Source organism: Helianthus annuus, chromosome 7 (genome assembly GCF_002127325.2).
Source record: "Helianthus annuus cultivar XRQ/B chromosome 7, HanXRQr2.0-SUNRISE, whole genome shotgun sequence".
Classification (NCBI taxonomy): domain Eukaryota; kingdom Viridiplantae; phylum Streptophyta; class Magnoliopsida; order Asterales; family Asteraceae; genus Helianthus; species Helianthus annuus.
The window spans coordinates 16,317,304-16,338,676 of record NC_035439.2 but is presented as its reverse complement, the minus strand read 5'-3'; the positions used below and the strand labels follow the sequence as shown (position 1 = coordinate 16,338,676).

The 21,373-nt window shown below is 34.1% G+C and overlaps 1 protein-coding gene and 2 long non-coding RNA genes across 17 annotated transcripts; 2 read left to right on the top strand and 1 right to left on the bottom strand.

Annotated features, from left to right (window-relative positions):
• Positions 1–1,570: 1,570 nt before the first annotated feature.
• LOC110866621 (synaptic defective enhancer 1-like) lies at positions 1,571–1,990 on the bottom strand. Its single transcript, XM_022115763.1, has one exon. It carries the CDS (start codon positions 1,988–1,990, stop codon positions 1,571–1,573), a length of 420 nt encoding a protein of 139 aa, XP_021971455.1.
• Positions 1,991–6,170: 4,180 nt separating this feature from the next.
• On the top strand, positions 6,171–10,864 carry LOC110868005. 15 transcript variants are annotated; one of them, XR_004861947.1, is made up of 11 exons: positions 6,171–6,527; positions 6,681–6,763; positions 6,895–7,110; positions 7,266–8,895; positions 9,242–9,293; positions 9,386–9,478; positions 9,568–9,647; positions 9,741–9,894; positions 9,993–10,152; positions 10,459–10,554; positions 10,633–10,864. It is a non-coding gene; the product is annotated as an uncharacterized LOC110868005 (long non-coding RNA). The 15 variants fall into 15 exon arrangements; XR_004861941.1 differs by having other exon boundaries at positions 6,172–6,527; positions 6,681–7,110; positions 7,266–8,627; positions 8,763–8,895; XR_004861939.1 differs by having other exon boundaries at positions 6,182–6,527; positions 6,681–7,110; positions 7,266–7,315; positions 8,439–8,895.
• A 1,059-nt stretch (positions 10,865–11,923) lies between these two features.
• Positions 11,924–12,756, top strand: LOC110866292. Its single transcript, XR_002551303.2, has 2 exons — positions 11,924–12,535; positions 12,612–12,756. It is a non-coding gene; the product is annotated as an uncharacterized LOC110866292 (long non-coding RNA).
• Positions 12,757–21,373: the final 8,617 nt, after the last annotated feature.

Sequence of the window (21,373 nt, the reverse complement as noted above, 5' to 3'; positions counted from 1 at the left end):
TTTTTACTTTTAAACACTTTGGGTGCAACATGTATTCTATATTAAACGCACGTGACACTTGAAACTTATTTGAAACATACTCTATCTATTTAAACATGAAACATGAAACTTGTGATACTTGAGACTTTTATGCTATGTGAACGTTTAATCCCTGTGTGTAGTTCCGCCTTAACAATGGTAGCGCTATAGGGGTAATGCACCTCCCCGTTAGTCTTTGGGGTATTGTTAGGAGGAGACATATTAACCTCCCATGAAACTTTGGGTTAGGTACTTTAACGCATTGGAAACTTGGGCTATCACTTGGACTACGTAAACTAGCATGGTTGAAACTATTTTAATATGTTCATGTTGGATACGAGTTTTTATTCTATATGCTATGTAAACAAACTTGTATACTCGCTCTTTGCTTTTGCATTGAAACTCTATTTTAATACATGTTGCAGGTTGATTATTGAAGTATGGATGATTGATGAAACAAGTTTAGGGTGGACTAGATACACACCTAAATTTATCTATCTTTTGTTGTTATGTTATTTGTTGAAACAATGTTGTTATTTCCTTTTGAATATTGTATGACATTTAGTTTTGAAATGAAATTTGAATTTAATTAAATATTGTCACATAGTGTTATGATGTCTCTAGCAATCTTTACACACTTCGTCTCATCCCGATGTTTCCGCCATCGGTTGGGGTGTGACACTCACCTCCATCTTCACATGTTTAACAAACAGTGTTTCGAATTACAAAAGTTTTCGATACATAGTTTTTGAAACAATGTTTCGAATTGGTGTTTTCGAGATCTCACAGAAATCGTTTTCGAGTCTCAGTTTTCGAGTTCATTGTTTCAAGTTTACTACGTTGTGTTTTCGAGTTCCGATTTCGACGTCAAGCGGGTTTAGGGGTTGTAGGTTTGTAGAGTTTTTGATGTTAACCGATAACCAAGATTTCGAGTTTTCGAGTCTCCATCGCTGCTATATCGAAACACCATTGATTAGCACGCCGATCACCTCCATAAATCACTGGAGTGTCACCATCACAACGTCACAACCTCTCGTCAGAACCATCCTCCGGCTGTCATCCTCATCTGCAACCAGTGGCGGACCCATTTTTTTATATGGGGTCCATTTTTTTATGTTCAAAATTTTCATAACAAAATCTTAAAATTTTCGGGTCGGTACTCGCTTGGGTCGGGTTATAGCGAGGTTTGAACTAGATTTTAAAAATAAGGGTCTGTTTGGTATGGGATAATGGAATGGACGGGGGAATGGAATGGATGAGGTAATGGAATGGACGAGATAATGGAATGGATGAGGTAATGGAATTGATTATTACCATTCCATGTCTTGTTTGGTTACCATGTGAGAATGGAATGAACCATTACTTTTTGTTGTTTGGTATGCGAGAAAAGACGAAGGAATAAAATCGAATAGTGGTGGTTAATGATGTGCGTCGATGGTGGGTGGTGATAGGTGGCAGTTGTACAGGTGGAGGTGGTGGTGGGTGGAGACGGCGGCGAGTGGAGACGGCGACGGGTGGTGACAACGGTGGTAATGGTGGGTGGCGGCAGTGGTCAGAGGTGGTAGCGGTGGCGGCGGTAGTGGCAGGTGGTAGCGGTGGTGGTGTTTGATAGCGAGGATGGAGGTGGGTGGCGACGGCGGCGGTGATCGGAGGTGGCAGCGGCGATGGTGGCGGCGATGATCGATGGTGAGTGATTGCGGTGATCAGAGGTGGCAACAGCGATGGTGGATGGCGGCGGTGGCGGGGATGGAGGTGGGTGGCGGGTGGCGGTGAAGGCGGGTGACGGCGGCGGATGACAGTGGTGGTGGGTGGTGGCAACGGTAGTGAGTTGTGGTGTTGTTAATGAAGGGTGAAGAGAGAATGGAATGGAAAATAAAACAGGGGGGATGGATGGAATGATTTTGAGGGAATGGAATGCATTTTCGAATGGCCGATTCCATTCCATCGACCAACCAAACACTCTTTTCTTCATTTCCTCTCAATGGTCCATTCCATTCCACCTCTCATTCCTGCATACCAAACGCTACATAAACAAGAAATACGAGCTATACAAGTACTGAACGCATGACCTTTTGTTGGTAAAAAAAGGATTTACCAATACACCACGTTACCTTTTCTTTCTATGGTGTCCACCAAATTGCATTTATGAGAGTCCTTATACAATTTAATTGTTTTAAAAACATTGGGGTCTGGAGACCCCGACCCATACTATGTGGGTTCGCCCCAATTCTGACCGATGACCACCCTTTCACCATCGCTAACCACCACCACACCAAGATTTCGAGTTTCTTGTGTTTTCGACTTCCTTTGAGTTTTCGACTTTGTTCTCGAAATCTACAGCCCAGACCATCGGAACACACCCTCGTCAAGACATCATCTTCAACCGACTATCATCATCATATCATCCGATCAACGCTCACCAATTCATCTCTGCTGTTAATCTTGTTACCACTAAAAAACAATCCACCACTGATAACCACTACTATTTACCATCACCTACAATATCATCACAATACCAACTTCTGCATAGTTGACCTCCGGCAATACACCATCATACACCAATCACCATCACCTCGACACCATCTTTTATTTATAAACACCAATAAATATCGAACAAGAATTAAAACAGATCGAAGTGTTGGTGTGTGAGTGTGTTTGTTAAAACGAGCATAAATAGAATTTTGTGACATTCATTGTGTTGGGAAAGGAAAGTTTGTTGGCTAAACTTTTAAAACAAAGAAGGAGAAGGAACTGTGACAGTTATTATTCTGTGAATGAAGCGTTTTGTCGGGTAAACAATTTTAGGTTCGGTCTTGTTTTTTGTGTGATGACATCACTTAGGTTTTTATAATAATAATAATAATAATAATAATAATAATAACAACAACAACAACATAATCCTTTAAAATAAAAATTGAAATAAATATAGTAAATAAAAAAAAGGTTCAATTGTTTTCGTGGTAAAGTTTTGACAGGTTTTAACGTGGATTGCGAAACACAAGTTCGTATGTTTGCGAAGTTTTTGAGTTAGCAAGTCCACGGATTGCGAAAAACAAGTCTTAAAAGTGTACAACACATTCCAAATTCTAAATTATAAATGATTTATTTCTCATGTCACCGCAAGGAGGCGGGATATGATGAAAAATCCTACAAAAGTGGCATGGAGTGAGGATGCATGACTTTTTGAAGTAAAAACCCGCAAAGCTTTCCATTAATTTCCTGAAATACATGTAAATTTGAAAAACGTCAATAAAGTTGGTGTGAATTCATGCAGTTTGTTTGTATAAAATGTATACTCGTAAAATGTGAGATGTATTTGTAAGAAATGTGGTATGTAACTTATAAAAAGAGTTAAGGAAATTGAGATTGCTAATGTTTAGCTAGGACATTAACATGTGCGACGACATAAGAAGTATCCAAACCTAGGCGATTTATGTGCCAATTACCCTTCGATTGGGACACAAAAGCACTCTTCTGTGTGGGTCAATGTGGACCAAGAGTGAGGCTGCCAAAACCCGATAGATCTACCCTTTCCGTTTCTTGGTCTAAATTTAGATTAATGGTGCTTACGTATCCCCTACTCGCACATGATCTATTGTATCATTCTTTAGTCTAACATACCATTTGTACATGTATTTTCCCCAAAAGTTAAGAAAACTAGAAAACGTTTAAAAGAGGGGACATGAACTCACTGTTTTGCGTGTTCGTGCGTACTACTTCACCGGTAATCTCCTTGGGTCGCGACGTAACCTATAAGTGTTCTACATGTGTTAATCATCTAAACTTGTGATTTACTATGTACAAATTATCCATCTTGTTTTATGTATTCGTTTTGTTTTAGGTGTATACGCTCTTGAGTTGTTAATATATATATATTTTACAAAATATATATAGCTTTTTATATGTGTGAGTTGTGTTAAAGGATCTTGTTTCTCTTGCGGCTTCATGCCTTGCACGAGTAAGATGTACATGTCCGAGATATGTGTGGGTCGTACCCATAATAATCGGGTCTCACCCGTTTGTCGCGTTATCATTAATTTAAATTGTGTTTTCTATTTTTATTTATATATATTTTTATTCTCAAATATATATATAGAATTTAAATGCGATATTTGTTAAATATTTTTTTAACTTAATCTCATATACGTATACTTGTATTATTTTGTGTAATCTCGTCTTTGTACTCGTTTGACCAAGTCAAAGTAGGTTTATACCTTTTTATCAAATAAGATTTTTAATATTATTTTAGTATAAATACACTTGTAATTTTTACCAAATGTATACTTAGACAAGTATACATGTATTCAGGTATAAATACCTATGTATTTTGTATTTAATGTCAAAAATCATTTTTTACGATTCTATACTTTCTTGAATTATATTTCTTAAAAATAATATATTTTAAGGCTTGTTTGTAAATATATATATTTTTATCATACTTGTTAAATATATACATTTTATCATTGGTCCGATCTTATATAATTCCCATTAATTCTAGTATATCTATATATATTGCTCTTTATATATATATATATATATATATATATATATATATATATATATATAGAATTGCGCTAAAATAAGAACCACCTCGAGTTGTAAGAACCGTGAGAACTTTTTGATCCGGGGCGAGGTGGACCAATTTTTTTTCATAAACGTAGATGCGTGTATTATAAACATATTTGTAAAAAAAAATTTAAAAAAAATGTCGTGTGTGTAGTTTTGAGCACCACAAGTTTGTGTTTACGGGTACCGTAAATTTTCCGGTAATATTTATGGTACCCGTAAACACAAACTTGTGGTGCTCAAAACTACACACACGACATTTTTTTTTGATTTTTTTTTACAAATGTGTTTATAATACACGCATCTACGTTTATGAAAAAAAATTTTGGTCCACCTCGCCCCGTACGGTGTAGTTCTCACGGTTCTTACAACTCGAGGTAGTTCTCATTTTAGCGGTCCCCTATATATATAGGATTAGGATCATGAGTGAACAACTTCTTGAGAGTGAACTGAATGAACTAATCTTGGCCCTTGATCATTTTTTAGATTAAAAGGGTAAGATTGACATTAGCCAAGCACTTTTAATTAAAATCCCTTAATTTTCTCCTCTCTTAACTCTCTTTCTCTCTCATTTTTTATTATTTCTCTATTATTTTAATTATAAGAGATTGAAGTACTAATGTTTTTTTTAAATAAACTGTTATGTTCCTTTTAAAATTAAATAAATTAAATTATGATTTTTAACATATGTGTATACAGGCTAGTATATACAAGACTTATATACTTGTGTATTATTACATCTTGTTTTCACATGTTAGTATAAACCAGATTTATACACTTGTGTATTATTCAAGTACATATGTGTATACGGATCGGTATATACCAGACGTACACGTGTGCATTATTCAAGTACATAGTGTATACATGTCGATATATATCAGACTTATACACTTGTGTATTAGTACATATTGTTTCCACTATACATCTTTTCATCAAACATTGATCTAATACATATATGTATAGAGAATGTAATTAAATATTTTTAATTGTGTTATAGCTGGAACAATATTTGATAATGTTTGTATTTTTTTTTTAAATTATGAAATATTAAGTTAGATAATATGTGAGAGAAAAAAGATATAGAGAATGTAACTAAATATTCTATTAATTGGAAAGAGAAATCAGGAGAGAGAAAAAACTAATTAATTAAATGAAGATAGAAATATACAATTATACCCTTGTGTCTATTAAAATACTTGTAAGTTACAAAAGATAATTACAATCTTGCCATTAAAGAAAAAATCTAGATCTACAAAATCAATGGTCAGGATAAGTTCATTTTGTTCACAAATAAATCATTGTTCACTCATGAACCTTACCATATATATATATATATATATATATATATATATATATATATATATATATATATATATATATATATATATATTTAATAAGGATATAGGAAGGACAGAATGGTAATTGAACAATGTGTTGAAAACACCCTCAATGCACAATGTACAAGTCTTAAGGCATAAAGAAACACAATACTTTTACCTTTCATCTTCAGCCGTCCATTTATCTCACTTTTTCACACGGATCGCCATCTTCAACCGTCCACTTCAATTCACACGGATCGCCATCCCTCTATCTCTCTCATAACTCACACATCTCACAAGCTTCATCAGACCTTCTCTCTCTCCTTCTCTCTCTCAGGCGACTCAAGAACATCAACCACCTTCTCTTTCGGGCGACTCAGAATCAGAGTCAGAAGCTTAAATGGGCTCAAGGGAAAGCGGGTGAGAATCGGGTACATGTTTTGGAGGAGCACGGGTGAGTTTTCGTGGGGATTTATGATGGGTTTAACGGTCCGGATTCACCGGATTATCTGTTGTCGAATTTGTATCCTGCTGTCGGTCTTCTTCATTTGAGTTCTCCCATGGAGAAATCTGATGAACTTCTCCTGCGAGTTCTAAAGTCGTTGCCATTAGGTTTCTACTCAGGTAATAAAGTCAAATCTTACATTTTTTAGTTACTCTGGTTCAAGGTCTTTTTCTTTTTAGTGAGTCTATCTTGACCTAATTTTTCTTCGTTGAATTTGTTTTTGTTAATTTGACTTTGATTATCAGATCTTCTTTGGTTTTTTTTTTGTGCAGGTTTTCCCTAAGATGGTTGAAGATGGATTTCCAAGCCCTAACGTTGTCACAATCGGAATCATGCCGATTTGTACTTTTTATTGGTATTAATCTTTATGGGTATTCTTTAAGGTGTTTTTGTTTTGATTCCCAAGCCCTAAGTTAGTTATTTTATTGTGTTTTGATTGTATGAATCAAACAATGTTAATGTTGTTATGTTTATATCGAGCTTTAGAGATCTGCAAGTGTTTCCGAGATCCCTCAATGCGTTACGAGTGGCTTTGTATTTGGCACACACATTAGACCACGACTGCAACAAAGTGCGGTTTCTGTACCCCGACTACTTTAATGCTTACAAAATCTTGCTTAATAAGGTAGCTACACGATCTTAGAGGTGACGAGATGGACTGTTGGTTGTGGTTTGTCGTTCTGCGTTATTATCTTTGCTGGGGTAGGTCTTTGGTTTGGTGTGCGTAGGGGCTTCAGTCCATTATTTCTGAGCTCTTTTTTGTTTGTTCTGCTTTTTTTTTCGATGTATTGCTGGTTTTTTTTTCTGTGGTTTGCTTGATTTGTTTGTTGGTCTGACTTTGTTGTTCACATCGATAGATGGAAGCCCTGTGCTCAGATTGAAGATATGTGATTTTGGTTACTCAATGGTAAGCATTAATTTACTTCTTATAATCTTGAGAACTATTATATTGTTCTTAAAAGCTGTATATTAGAGGACTTAGCAAAGGGTGTTAATTTAGTTCATATCCCAAGGAATCTTTTAGACGACTTGCGTTTTTATTTGAAGTAAAGTGTGTCTTCAACAACTATGAACATGCATTTATATGTGATGTTAATAGTCCATTTAAAAAAAATCGATAGAGAGAAGTTTGTTTGCCGCAGGAAGGTCTCAAAAGAACAATTTAATCTGAAACTTTTCTTAAAATAAAGGGGCTTCCAAAATTATAGTATATAGTGAATTGGTATATTTATTAGGACCATAAGTGTTATGAGTTGCAACTGTTAGAGTTAATCTATGTTAGCGATGAAAGATATTAAAAATATAAGTGAGGTCTGGTACAGGTTAGGGTGGGTTTTAAAAAGTCGGCATTTTGGTTTGTGTTAAAACGAGTTTTATTAAAATGGATGGGTCGAAATGGCTTTTTTTTAATAAAAATGTATTAGATAACTAGAAATAATAATTATGACCATATTTATTGTTGTCGAAATGAGTGACGAGGGTTGTTGGTGCATACATCTGTCGTCTTCGTCTTATATCGAGTCTCGGTTTCGGTGCGGATCTGAACAAGCGTGACATCATATATGTGACATCACATATATGACATCACATATTGCAGCCAAGGTGGCAGCTAAAGCATATGAACTTGGTGAGCCCTCTATTCATACAGTCTGGGCCAACAAAACCAACAAACCAAACCAGACCGTCGACCGTTGGTTTTTGGTGCTTGAGATTTTAAAAGACCCGCTCATGGTTATCAAGTTTTTCAATTTTTTATTCCATTAAAATTAATTCACACACAAGGAGCAATATCTACACCAATCTTATAAATGTAGCTTTATAAAAGGATTTTCAATTTTCAAACTTTGATGGCCAACCTGATGAAGACACTTTTTTTGGGGTAAAATTTCATCATCACAAGGTATCATGTGCACATTTGTTGTAAACCAAACTTCATGAATTTATCCATTTTGTTTTTGTATTTATAAATAACAAATGAGCTGGGTTGGGTTAACCAAAACACCATTTTACCTTTTTTTTTGTTTTTTTAGCTTGAACCTGAGCTCAATGTAAGACTTGAGTGAGCTCGAGTTGCTCAATTCAACCTTGACTTGTATGCAAGAATGTGCTCTCGAATGGGATGACAACCGTGATAACCCCTGGTCTTAAAGTCAAGCTTTCAACTATTCAGTCAAAGTCAACATCTTTGACTATGCCCAGATTTGAAGTTCAGTGACTAGGTACTAGAGTTAGGAGAGCTTTGGATGGTTGGTTAATGAGTCTGATAGTTTGTATAGTTTGCTATATTAGATCTATTTGTGCTTTTCAAGAGCCTTGCTGCTGTAGAAACCATTTTTGTTACATGGCTTTTGAAGGGTACACATTCTATGAGCCTTGCTGTTAAAGTAAATTTACATTTTGCGGCTGGCCCCAATAAAGGAGACACAAGCCATTGCGAGATCTGTGGCCGGAGCCTTGATGCTTTTTTTTTGTTCACTTGGTTGCAAGGTATAAACCCACTTCCGCTTTTGCACATTTTCAATCGGTTCGGCTATTTGATTAAGTAATTAGTGCCAACCCCGGATTTTTCCATAGATGTCAGATATTTCCGATTATTTTCGGTGTTGGGTCCTCTATCACTAAATATTTTTAAATTTCACTAGAAAATACATGATAAAAGTTTAATATGCTTTCATTTGCACTGTATAGGCTTTATTTTTTATGGTGGAGGTTGTCTCAAATTACTGATATGCAGTTGTTATATGAGCTATGAAAATTTTCTGTAATCTTCATGCATGCGATTGTGAACTTATTTGTTGAAATAACGAATCTGATGAATATATATATGTGGCAGCTGCTAAACATGAGAACGAAGCTGAACCGAAGAAGATCTGCATCCAATTTTTGTACTTATAATTTATCCCGTTCATCTCTTTACAAAATATTATAATTTTTTATATTAATTAGTTAGTTTCTTATATCATTATTTTAACTATAGGCTGAATGGGGACCACTTCGTCATGTCCGTGTTATCATGGAGTGAAATTTCGGTGTTTCCGGTGGATTCGCATTTATAGATTTCCCGACCACGGTATTGCTTACGTTTCCTTCTCTTTTTCTTTTCTATAATCGAACGAAAGCATTGTGTACAGAATTTATGTACGTATTGCTGCAAATCAGGGGTCTGCACGCTCGATGATGGATAAAGTTGGAGATGAGGGTCTTCTTGTTGATGGTAGGAAGCTATTTTTTGAGTATAGGTATACTCTTATTCGATATTTGAGTTTTTATAATGTAACGTTTAATCTAACAATATTTTTTTAGTTTCTTAACTTATGGTTCTATTACAAAAGTAAGCCAGCTGGAGGAGCCGGTGGACCTTTCTTCGGGTCAGACGGGTCATCGAGGGCGGGTCATATGAACCACTGAAGCACAATGCTTCTTCCGGATTGGATGTGCACAATATGTGGCTGCGTTAATTTTGCTAGGAGGACATCATGTTTTCAGGTGATCATTTGGTTATACCTTAAAGTATACTTCATTATTAATTTGATATGGTTAGTACTAAATACTAATTCAATCTTTTTTCGTCTGTTTTGAATTAGTGTAACGAACCTAGGACAGACAATGCTCCTCTTGCTGACATAGCATCATCAAATCATGCTTCATTTGGTAAGAAAGGAGAGACAGGCCTCACTCCTATTAGATGAAAATGCTGACAGGGCCCTACTCCAATAGTTATTTCCCTTTTAATCCCTATAGAAGGTGAGGGCTTGAGAGTATTTGAGACCTCATGAGGCAATTTTGACCCGTTTACTTGTGATTGATTGATTCGGGTTATTTTTTTTATCACCAACATGTCGAAGAAGTAAAATGATTATAAGATCAAAGAATTGATATTTGATTAAGGTCTATGCGTAATTAGAAAGAAAAAATGCGAGAACATCATATTAGTATACTGGCAAAAAATAAAGTATTAATTACTACACCATAAATAAATATATGTTCATTAAATCAGTTTCACCTTCCAGGGTATGGCTGACCTTTCATTAAATCATTTTCACCTTCCAGAGTATGGCTGACCGTATAATCGTGATGAGAACTTCACTTAGGGAAAACATCGAGAAGTTGGGCTCTCCGTTATCATGGGAACACATAACTAATCAGGTAAATTTACAAATTTACCCTTCAGATAGTTATTTTAATGAATATAAAAAATAATCATGCTTTTATATGCTTAAACAGATTGGCATGTTCTGCTATAGTGGAATGACTCCTGAACAAGTTGATCGCTTGACAAAAGAGTTTTACATTTACATTGTTGTAGCGGGCCATGCTTATTGTTCTAATTGTTGTAGCTGGCCAAGCTTATTGTTTTGCTAATTGTTATGACAGGACATAAAAAGTGTATACGGGTCACTGTTAAAGCTGCTTACAATTGTTTTTCTGAATACATGTTATGGGTAGTTGTAACGGGCCAGGTAACGGGTCAAAAAAAGCTCTGGTCAAAACGGGCCATTTTAGTACGGGTCAAAACAGTGTAGGCTGACCTTTGAGCACTTTTTTACAGTGTAGGTTGACCTACCATCATTTATTTCCTCACTTCACCCCCTCAACGTCTTCATTTATGCAGAACTTGTGGTTAACTCCGAGTTTGTGAATCTATGAAAAGAAAAAATGGAAAAAAGTCTAATAAGAGTGAGAAATTGCACTGGATACAATCACGCTCGACAAAAGGTGGACTCGGATACAATCGACTTGGTGATGGGAATTTTTAATGTTTGTTATGAAACACCTTTGAGAAAACAAATAGTCTTTTTGCAGACCGCAGATGTTTGGTCCTCCCATTCTATCACAGAGGTTTGCAGATGTGGTCCGCAGACGTTTTACCTCTGAAAAAACAAATAGCACCTCAGTTAGAAACAACACATTATATTTTGAATAAAGAAAATAGGATACATGAATAAGTATTTTAAACTAAGAAATATTATATGAAGGGTTGAAATAAGATAAGCGGGACATCAATATTTACTCACAAAATTCTAACACACCAGACAATCAGTTACATATTCTTCGGTATGGATGATGATAGATTAGGTGTAAATGATTATAATATAAAAATGTATATAAGTACACATATGTTCTTGATACGTTAAGAACTTTACAAGCCATTATCTTTCTGGAAATCTAAAAGTTTCATATTTTGGATTGAGTGCCCTTTCTCGACATGTTAGCCCTAAACCCGCCAACTTAAGTGATATCTTTCCCGCCGCATCGCGCGGGTATACGTCTAGTATATATATATATATATATATATATATATATATATATATATATATATATATATATATATATAGAGAGAGAGAGAGAGAGAGAGAGAGCCGCTAAAATGAAAACCGCCCCCAGTTGTAAGAACCATGAGAACCACTCTCCACCAATCAGATTATGCCAATCTAAAGGTTATTTTGGTCATTTACCCCAAATGTCAAATCTCCTCTCTCTCTTCATTTAAATCACCTGACTTTTTAAATACATCTCTCCTCTCTCCTCTCTCCTCTCTCCTCTACATTCATCTCTCATCTCTTCCTTTTCTCTTTTCAAAGAACATTCTTCAAAGATCCATTCAAAATCCATATTCTTCAGATCCATTCAAATCCATTTGTCTCTTCTCATATGTCTACACATTTTAAAAAACCAGAGATTTCCTTCAACCCAAGCCATAACTCATCACCATCATCTTCATCCACTCGAGCCCTCACCCTCCCCCTCTCTGTTGAAGACGAACAGCCGGACTCCGGCCAGTCACGGCGGAGCCGGCGACGCCGGTGGGTCCCAGCTGAAGCTCCCTCTCCGGTGAAACCGTTTCGGCACCGGTAACCAGCCGACAACCCCCCTAAACCTCCTTTCCTCATCCCCATGTAACACCCTCATTGCACAAGTTAGAACCGATCTCGAAGAGAGACAGAAATTTTTTTTGTTTTGGCGCTATTTTTTTTTTTGTTTAGAAGCCATTTCTTATATGATTAAATGAACAGGTGTATTAGAATCCGATTTTGTTGAACCAGCACATGATAAGCAGGAGTTTGAACGCACACCTGTACTTTCAAGGGCTTGAGAACCGATTAATTGCTATACAGAAGAAATACTGGTTTGTTCCCTTAGCTTAGCTTATTTTAATCTAAATGATGTTGATTCAGATTTTTCTCACTAATAATTTTTTTCAGGTCTACAAATTGCTAAGAAATCGGCTATGCAAAACGTTGCAAGGGCGCTTCAGTTACAAAATGTAAACCTTCAATAATAGATAAATTTGAAGAAGGTAGAGTCTCAACTGAAACAGACTCCAATAATAGATAAATTTGTAAAAAAGTTTAAAACCTCTATTTTTTTTTTTGTTTTTTGGGGTTTTTATGTTTTTCCCTAGTCGATGATGATAAGTTCAATCTATCTGAGACACCTACCGAGTTGTGATTTCTGGGTGCGTTCGTTTTGTGTAAAAAAGTTTTTTGTAAAAAAAAGTAAAACCGTAAAAAAAGTTTTCATAAAAAAAATTGAAAAAAAGTTTAACGTAAAGCGTAAAAACGTAAAACGTAAACTTTTTAACGTAAAACGTAAAAATTTTAACGTAAAACGTAAAGAGTTTAACGTAAAACGTAAGAAGGTTAACGTAAAACGTAAAACGTAAAACGTAAAACGTAAAAAGTTTTACGTAAAACGTAAAACGTAAAAATTTTAACGTAAAACGTAAAATGTAAAAACTTTTACCAAAAAACGTAAAAATTTTAATGTAAAACGTAATTTTTTTTACGTAAAACGTATAAAGTTTAAAAAATGTCAAAAAGACGGCGCGTTAAAACGACGTGTAAAAAACGTGCAAAAAATGGCGTGTAAAAAACGATGCGTTAAAAAACGTGTAAAAAACGACGCTTTGAAAAAACGGCACGTAAAAAACGTCGCGTTCAAAAACGACCCGTTAAAAAACGATGCGTGAAAAAGCCGGGCGTAAAAACGGAAAACGTAATTTTTTAATGTAAAACGGAAAACGTAAATTTTTTAACGCAATACGTTAAGTTTTTAACGTAAATGACGGCCCGTTAAAAAACGACGCCTGAAAAAGCCGGGCGTAAAAAAAAGGCTCTTCAAAATGTTTTTTTTTTAAACAAATCTTAAAAAAATTATAATAAAAATTTGATTTCAAAAAATTGTTTAACAAAAAAATCTGTTTCTAAATAAAAAATAATTAAGTCAAAAAGTAATTAATGAATGGGACAAAAAAGGTAATTAAAAATTAATATACATTAAAAGACACAAAAGACAATTTTACTTATATACCCTTTAACAATAAAATATTAAAAACATAATAAGACAAAAAGTTTTCAATATTAATTTTAACTACTTTTAATCTCATCCATCCATCTTCTTGATCTAATGGCCAGAAAGTGGTTCCCATGGTTCTTACAACTAGAGATGGTTTTCAATTTAGCGGTCCCCTATATATATATTTGTCTATGTAATTGTCCAATTGTCCAAAGTCCATAAATTTGGTAAGAATTATATATATATAAATATGAGTAAATTACAAGTTTTGTCCTTTATGTTTGTACCAAATTACAGGCGGTGTCCTTTGCCTTTAAAATTGACGAGTTTTGTCCTTAATGTTTCAAAATCTTGCACGTTATGTGCTTTAGCCCTAACCCAGTCAGATTTTTTTGTTAAATATGGTCATGTGCCTTGCACATGAGGTTATTCTTATCATTTTACCTCCCTAGGGTCTGTTGAGTAAATAATTTGTTATTCAAGGACTAATTATGTAAGAAATAAAAATAAATTATAAATATTAAAATTACTGGCTCTCTCTCTCTATCACACACCACCAACTACAACCACCCCCACCCCCACCCCCATCCCCACCACTGCCCTTCAGCCGGCCACACACCACTGTATCAACCATCCTAAACCACAGTATTCACTCTCTATGTATAAACCATTATAAAACCCTGACAACATAAACAAACACCAATCAATACTTAATCTCCATGGATGCTTTTTTGACTTCCGGCGAGTACATATGGTACACTAGGGCTTGCCGTTTGGCAACCTGAAGTTGATAATTTCCATCGGCGAAGGCGACGGCAACGGAGCTAGGGTTTGTTAGGGCTTTTTGTGGCAAAATGCGTCGATTGTACGACGCTTTATGTACTCTCAAATGTTGTAATTGGTGAATTGACGGGATGATCAGAGGAATGAGCGGAAAAGTGAGAGGATTTGCTTCCCGGAGGGTGGTAGCGCCGCCGTGGCCAGTTTGTTCGATGGTGGAAGGGTGGCTGATCGGGTGTTTTGGGTTTGTTTCTGAAGAATTTCAAAGTTTAAAATAATTTTTACATATATAAGACTCAAGTTTTATGTATAAATTTTCAGACGCAGACATGGATATTTCCATGTGGTGAACAATGACTACACCCACTAGGAGATGTATGCCATTGGTGGAAGTGGAAACCCCAAGGCAACAGATACCTTGCCCCTAATAATCCCTTTGCTAAGTGGTGTGTGGGAGGTGGAGGTGGTGGTGGAAGGCGGTGGTAGCGGGTGGTGTGTGATAGAGAGAGAGTTAGAGAGAGAGAGAATATTCAAGGTTTTTAATATTTATAATTTATTTTTTTCTTACACAATTAGTCCCTTGAATATCAAATTATTTACTCAAAAGTCCCTAGGAAGGTAACATGACAAGAATACCCTCATGTGCAAGGCACATGACCATATTTAACAAAAAAATCTGACTGAGTTAGGGTTAAAGGACATAACATGCAGGATTTTGAAATGTTAAGGACAAAACTTGTCAAATTGAAAAGGCAAAGGACAGCGCCTGCAATTTGATACAAACATAAAGGACAAAACTTGTAATTTACTCTATAAATATATATATATATTTTGGTATTTTTTCCATACACCCATGTATGGGTAATTATATGAGTATTATTCTTGGATATTTCCTTTTGTATTTTAAGTGTATTTGATGTTTATACTCCTTGGGAGTATTTAGTGTATTTCAAATCCCTACATGTACACTAATATGTAATACACAAAATATACACATAGCATGTAATTTTAGGTAACAACTAAATATATATATATTTTTCCCTAAGTATATATTTATACTTGTTTTAAATCTTTAAGAAAAAACTCTATTTCTGAACTTATATTTTTGTATAAATTTAGGGGATAGCCATGTTTAACTTCCTTAAACATTTTATTAGTAAAAAGTCTTGCAAAAATTATATTTTCTAAGTGTCAAAATTTTATAGTTTCCTCTAGATTTAGGAGTTTTCCCATGTTTAAAAACATATGTTAATTTTCTTTTAAAGCAAACATGTTCATCCAACAATATAACAAGACTTTTCATGTAATAAAATTCCAACATATATGTATATGAACTTGTAACCACATGTACATGTAGATCTATGTATTTCTTATGTAAATCACCATTAAAACAAGTTTAATTCAACTTTGAAAACAAAACTTTTCAAGAACATGGTTTATCAATATGATCTTCTCTTATTTTTACTAATTTATGTTAACTTCAAAAACATAATCTTTCAAGAACAAAGTTTACTAGTAAAATCTTTACATGTTACCATTTCTAAATATCATTTTGGTGGCATTTCCAAGTTCATAACATTATGTTGATGGATCTTACTAGATCTAACATTTTTATGTTAGATCTATGCTTTTAACATAATAATAACAAGATCACTAGTTCATAACAACCAACTTACAAGATCTAGCACATAAACAACTTAAACAAACAAGTAAACAACTTGAATTTTTAGTGTTCTTTTATGATTACCAAGTCTTTTATGATGAGCTTCAAGAAGGATCTTCTTGTATTTTTATAAACAACATGAAATGTGAAGATGAACAACGTGTTAGTGGACTTACTACTAGCACTTGTGGCTAGGGAATAAACAAGAAAAAAACAAGTAGATGAAGTTGATGCAAAGATGGTGGACAAAAGCTCCAAGAGGTGGTCCTTAAGCTTCCAAGCCTTGAAGTCTTCTTAACTAGTCTTGATACACACTTGGTTATGCTTGAAGTGGCTTGAAGATGAAAGAAAAATGGACGTGATATGGTGATGGTGTTGGTGTTGGCCGAATTGTAGAGAGGAGAAGAGAGTGTTATTGGTGTTTGGTAAATCTTAAAATGAAGTGATAATGGGTAGATAAGGAGATTGGTCCATTATGTTATAATTTTCCACCAAAAGATTAACCAAGGGATTAAGATAAAAGCATCTTTGACCAACAATGCAACAAGTCAACATGGAAACCATGTGGGTCCATCATGGGGACGGTTAAAATGTGGGGGGGGGGGTCTTGCATACTAAATCTTGATTAAGTGTTCTAGTGTTTCAAGATGTTATGTTTAGTTAAGGGTTTAAGTGGTATTAGGGATTTTTATGTGATATAAGGTGTTTAGTGAATTATACTAGTCTTAAAATGTCAAAATAATACTAACTAGTTCATATATGGTGTGACAAACGGCAAAATTCCGGTAATTCCGTACAACTTGAACAACTATTTCGACTATTATTTTCGCGTATTTGACTTAATTTTAATTAATTAAAGTCTTGAGAGTCTAGGAATTACTAAAATCATAGTGAAGTATGATACCGAATCCGTTGCGATTAGAAACAGTATCCTAGACTAACATTAGGAACGCGAATAAACGATACTTGTTAGTACTAGTCGCGGTACAGTCTGACACAATGAAAACAAGACATACAGTTATGTCTACACAAATATTCTATAAAAAGCTTTGTCCAAAAACATTATGTGCCTAATTATTTACAAAATTCCAATTAAAAATCAATTTGTCCAAGTCCGCAAAATAATACAGCAATCCTACGGAAATGTACAGCATTCCGCAGAGCAAAACAGTAACAGTCCGAAAACCCAAAAATAAATATTATTTGACATAAATAATATAATGGGTATTAAAAACGACACAAAATCCGCAATCAAATCTTATTGCGTTAAGCTACACGGCTAGTTCAGTAACTGCCAGTCAGCAAAGCCGGTACCGGAACCGTGTCAAAAATAATAAAATTTTTAGTCCAAAAAGTTGGATTAATTATTTTGATAATAAATCAAGTGCAAAAATAATTTTTGTTATGTATTTATCCAAACGAAACACGGTGTCAGTATTTAACCCGGTACAGGACCCGAACCGACTTTTTCACCCGAATTACAAACTAAAAATTTTGGTGAACTAGTTTTACCTAGTGTCACATTACTTTAAAATATTAGAGCTTAAAACCTTGTAGATATTTTTTTATAAAATATCAAAGTTATTAAAAATACTTAAAGTTTACTACTTGAACAATATTTTTATTAAAAATTCAGCCATTTTCCCTCTCCCTAAGCTGATTTTCGAAATTCATGTGGGTCCCCCTTTTTGCCCTACTCATCTCTAATGTTGTGTTGGAACTCTAATATTATGATTAGTGGAAGAGTCATAATTCAAGTTAATACTTACACTCCACTATTTCACAATTCCAACATACACCAAAAACCATCCATTTCCTTACACTCTCTCTCCAAAATCGTGTAAACCAAACACCCCTACAACACTTTCATTTTCAAATCTCAAACTCAAGAAGTTTATGCAAAAATGGAAGTTTATGGATGAAACAAGATACTAGGGAGTTAGTAAAGCTATTTGAAGCATTTTGGTGAAACTAGAAGCTCTTAGATCATCAAGATTTTCGCATCTTCATCCTCATTTTTTCTAGCAAAATTGTAAGAACACTACACTAGTCTCACTTTTATTTTTGATTTCTTTTACAAGTTCATCATAATCACATAAGAAAAATAACAAGAAATAACTAAAAATCATTATTTTTAATCATGATTTTTCTATGATTATGAGATGAACTTGGAGAAATCTAGGCTAATAAACTTGAATCTTGGTTATTCTTACTCAAAAAGATGATCTACATACATGCATGTAGGATCAACCAAGATTCATCAACAAAGTGATGAACATGGGTTTTTGATGAACATGCATGCTAGTAAAATGTGAAAAACCATTTAAAAACAAGAAAATAAATTTTTGAAAAATTTGTTGAATAAAGTTTCCATTTCTGGAAAGAATCAAAAGCAAGAAATATGTTAGTAGTAAATATTTTGAATACATGTTTATGCTTCAAATGACTTTGTAAGACATCTAAAACAAGAGTTTTTCATAAAATCCCGTTTTACAAATTTTTGGCAAAAATAAGGAATAAAGTTTCCTTTTTAGGAAAGTTAAGAACAATATCATGTTCATGCTACTTTTGTTGACAAATTTTGATAGATATTGATACTTGATGATGTTTTGTATTGAAATAATTTGAAAAGAAGTTTTGTATAAACTTGGGGAAAAATCCATATTTCAAACAAAACTATGGCAAAATTTTTATAAATTTTGTGATGTGTTAAAAGTTGTTAAACAAAGAAGTTTGTTACTAAAACAATTACTTGGAGTCTTTAAACATGGTTAAACAAATTTTGGACAAAGTCATAAATCCATGTTTTATAAAAAGATTTCTAAATAAAAATGACAAGTATATATTTTTGGATAAAATGTGTACTTACAAAAATATTCATCAAGTATCATAAGTTTATATATTTTGATGTGTACATCATATGTTAGTTCTAGTAGGAACAAATGCAAAATTGTTACACATCCATAAAAATTATAAAATATATATATAAACTTGAAAACGAAATAAAATGTCCATCCTTGGACACGAAAACACAAATGGACAAATTCGGACACTATTGGACTATATGGACTTTTGGACAAACAAAAATGGCACAAACAAAGCAAATGGTAAAACGTGACGGACAACACAAACGGGATAAATGATACGGATAAATAAAACCGACAAGTAGTAAATGACTAGAATAAAATACGAACCGTCACACAAGTTTATGCACTAAAATGTTCAACAATGGCATAAGTAACAATTTTTATAAAAATTAGATTTTTATAAAAATACAAGTATTACTATTATTATTATATTTTTTTATTTTATTTACTAGCCCAAAAATTATGTAGTTTAAAAGTGGTCTATAAATTAAAATTTGGGCTAATGCCCATTTCTCATAAACAAAATTTGGGCTAGGCCCACTTTTACAAAACAATGGACTAAAATGTATTTTTAGTCAAAATTGGGCTAAAGCCCTCTTTACAAAATACTTGGGCTAAAAACCCAATATTCATAAATTATTATGGACTAGATATATTTTAGAAAACAATTTGGGATAGGCCCATTCTTACACAAGTTATTTGGGCTAAGTCCACAACTATAAACTAAATTGGGCTAGGCCTACCTTTATAAAATGTTTTGGGCTAAGGCCCACTCCTATAAATTAATTTGGGTTTGACCCATATTTTTAAACAAAGTTATTTAGGCTAGGCCCATAAGCACCAAATACCCAAAATGGACTTAAATTCTAAAACATAAATTGAGCCCATTCAAACACAAATAAAATAAAATAAATGTATATATACAAGGAAGTTATATATATATGAAAACACAAAAACAAAATACAAGATAGAATATTTGTATGATACACAAAAACAAACCTAAGTGTCTAACTAGATTAGAACACTTGTAGGTCGAGAAACAAACCGCGAACAAGGAATCGAATAGAGATTTGCACGGAACGCAAATCTGTGAGTTCATGTTTTCCCCTTTTACTTTGAATGTTTATAGTTTTAAACTTTCGGGGATGTATACATGTTAAAAATAGTATGATAATACAATGAAACTATTTTGATCACATGCGGATAGGTGTTAAAATAAAGGGGCCATTAATGAATAAACAAGTACCGAGGAACAAACGGATAGATCTATTTGGGTTTTGGCAAGCCCCACTCTTAACGACAACGATAACCACGATCGTCAAGAGTGCCTTTGTGTCCAAACTAGTGTCGTTGACACACACGATAAATTGTCAAGGTTTGGTTGCCTCCTATTCGGCATACATATTAGTGTCCTTGCAACACACTAATGATCATACAAATTTTTTTTATCATACTATACAAAAACGAATTTTATTACTTCAAATGTTTGTTTTGGAGACTCATTTGATGCAAAAACAAAATAACATGAATTCACTCCACTTTTGTTGACGTTTTCAAAATTAACATGTATTACAGGAGATTAGTGGACGGCTTTGGGAAAATATGTTCAAGTGGTTATCAAGAACGCAAGCTTTTGTGATGTCATCCGTTTTTAGTGTTATGTTTTGAACTTTGAATAATGTAGTTAAAGTTGTTGTTGTTTCAAGTTTCAAACAAGACATATGTAATGTAAATTATGGTTTTGAATCAGATGTATGGATGAACATCTTTTATGTTTCAAATATGTTGTTTACTCGATTGATTGTAACGATTGCCGCTCTCGTCACACCTCGCCATACGCTTCCGCACAAACCGAAAATCGGGGTGTGACAGACCTGGTATCAGAGCATCAATTGTAGTGAACTAAGATTCTTTTGAGTCTAGTCTACAATTTCAAAACGATGTTCTTTACAACAAGCGTTCTACATTATATTTTTACAAAGCGTCCACTAATACAAAACAAAAATGCAAGGATACTATGTAGTAGTATTGAATGATAGTTCGAAACGATAATACCAAAGACTAGTTTATTTGGTACAAGTCTATGGGGTTTAGACACGATAACAATAAGTCGAACTTGAAACAATAAACGATATAAACAATGAACACAAAAGTACAATTGCCCAAAAATCTATTATTTATAAGTTGTTCACATGTATACGTTGTACGGATTATTTTGCCAGAACCATGTCATCCAGTTCAGACACAGATTCAGCGGGTCATGCCTCTGATGCCGACTACATACCATTAGGCGATCCTGCCCCACCCTTTATACTCGTTTCCGATGACGAGATTTCTGATGACGAGTGGATGGACATTG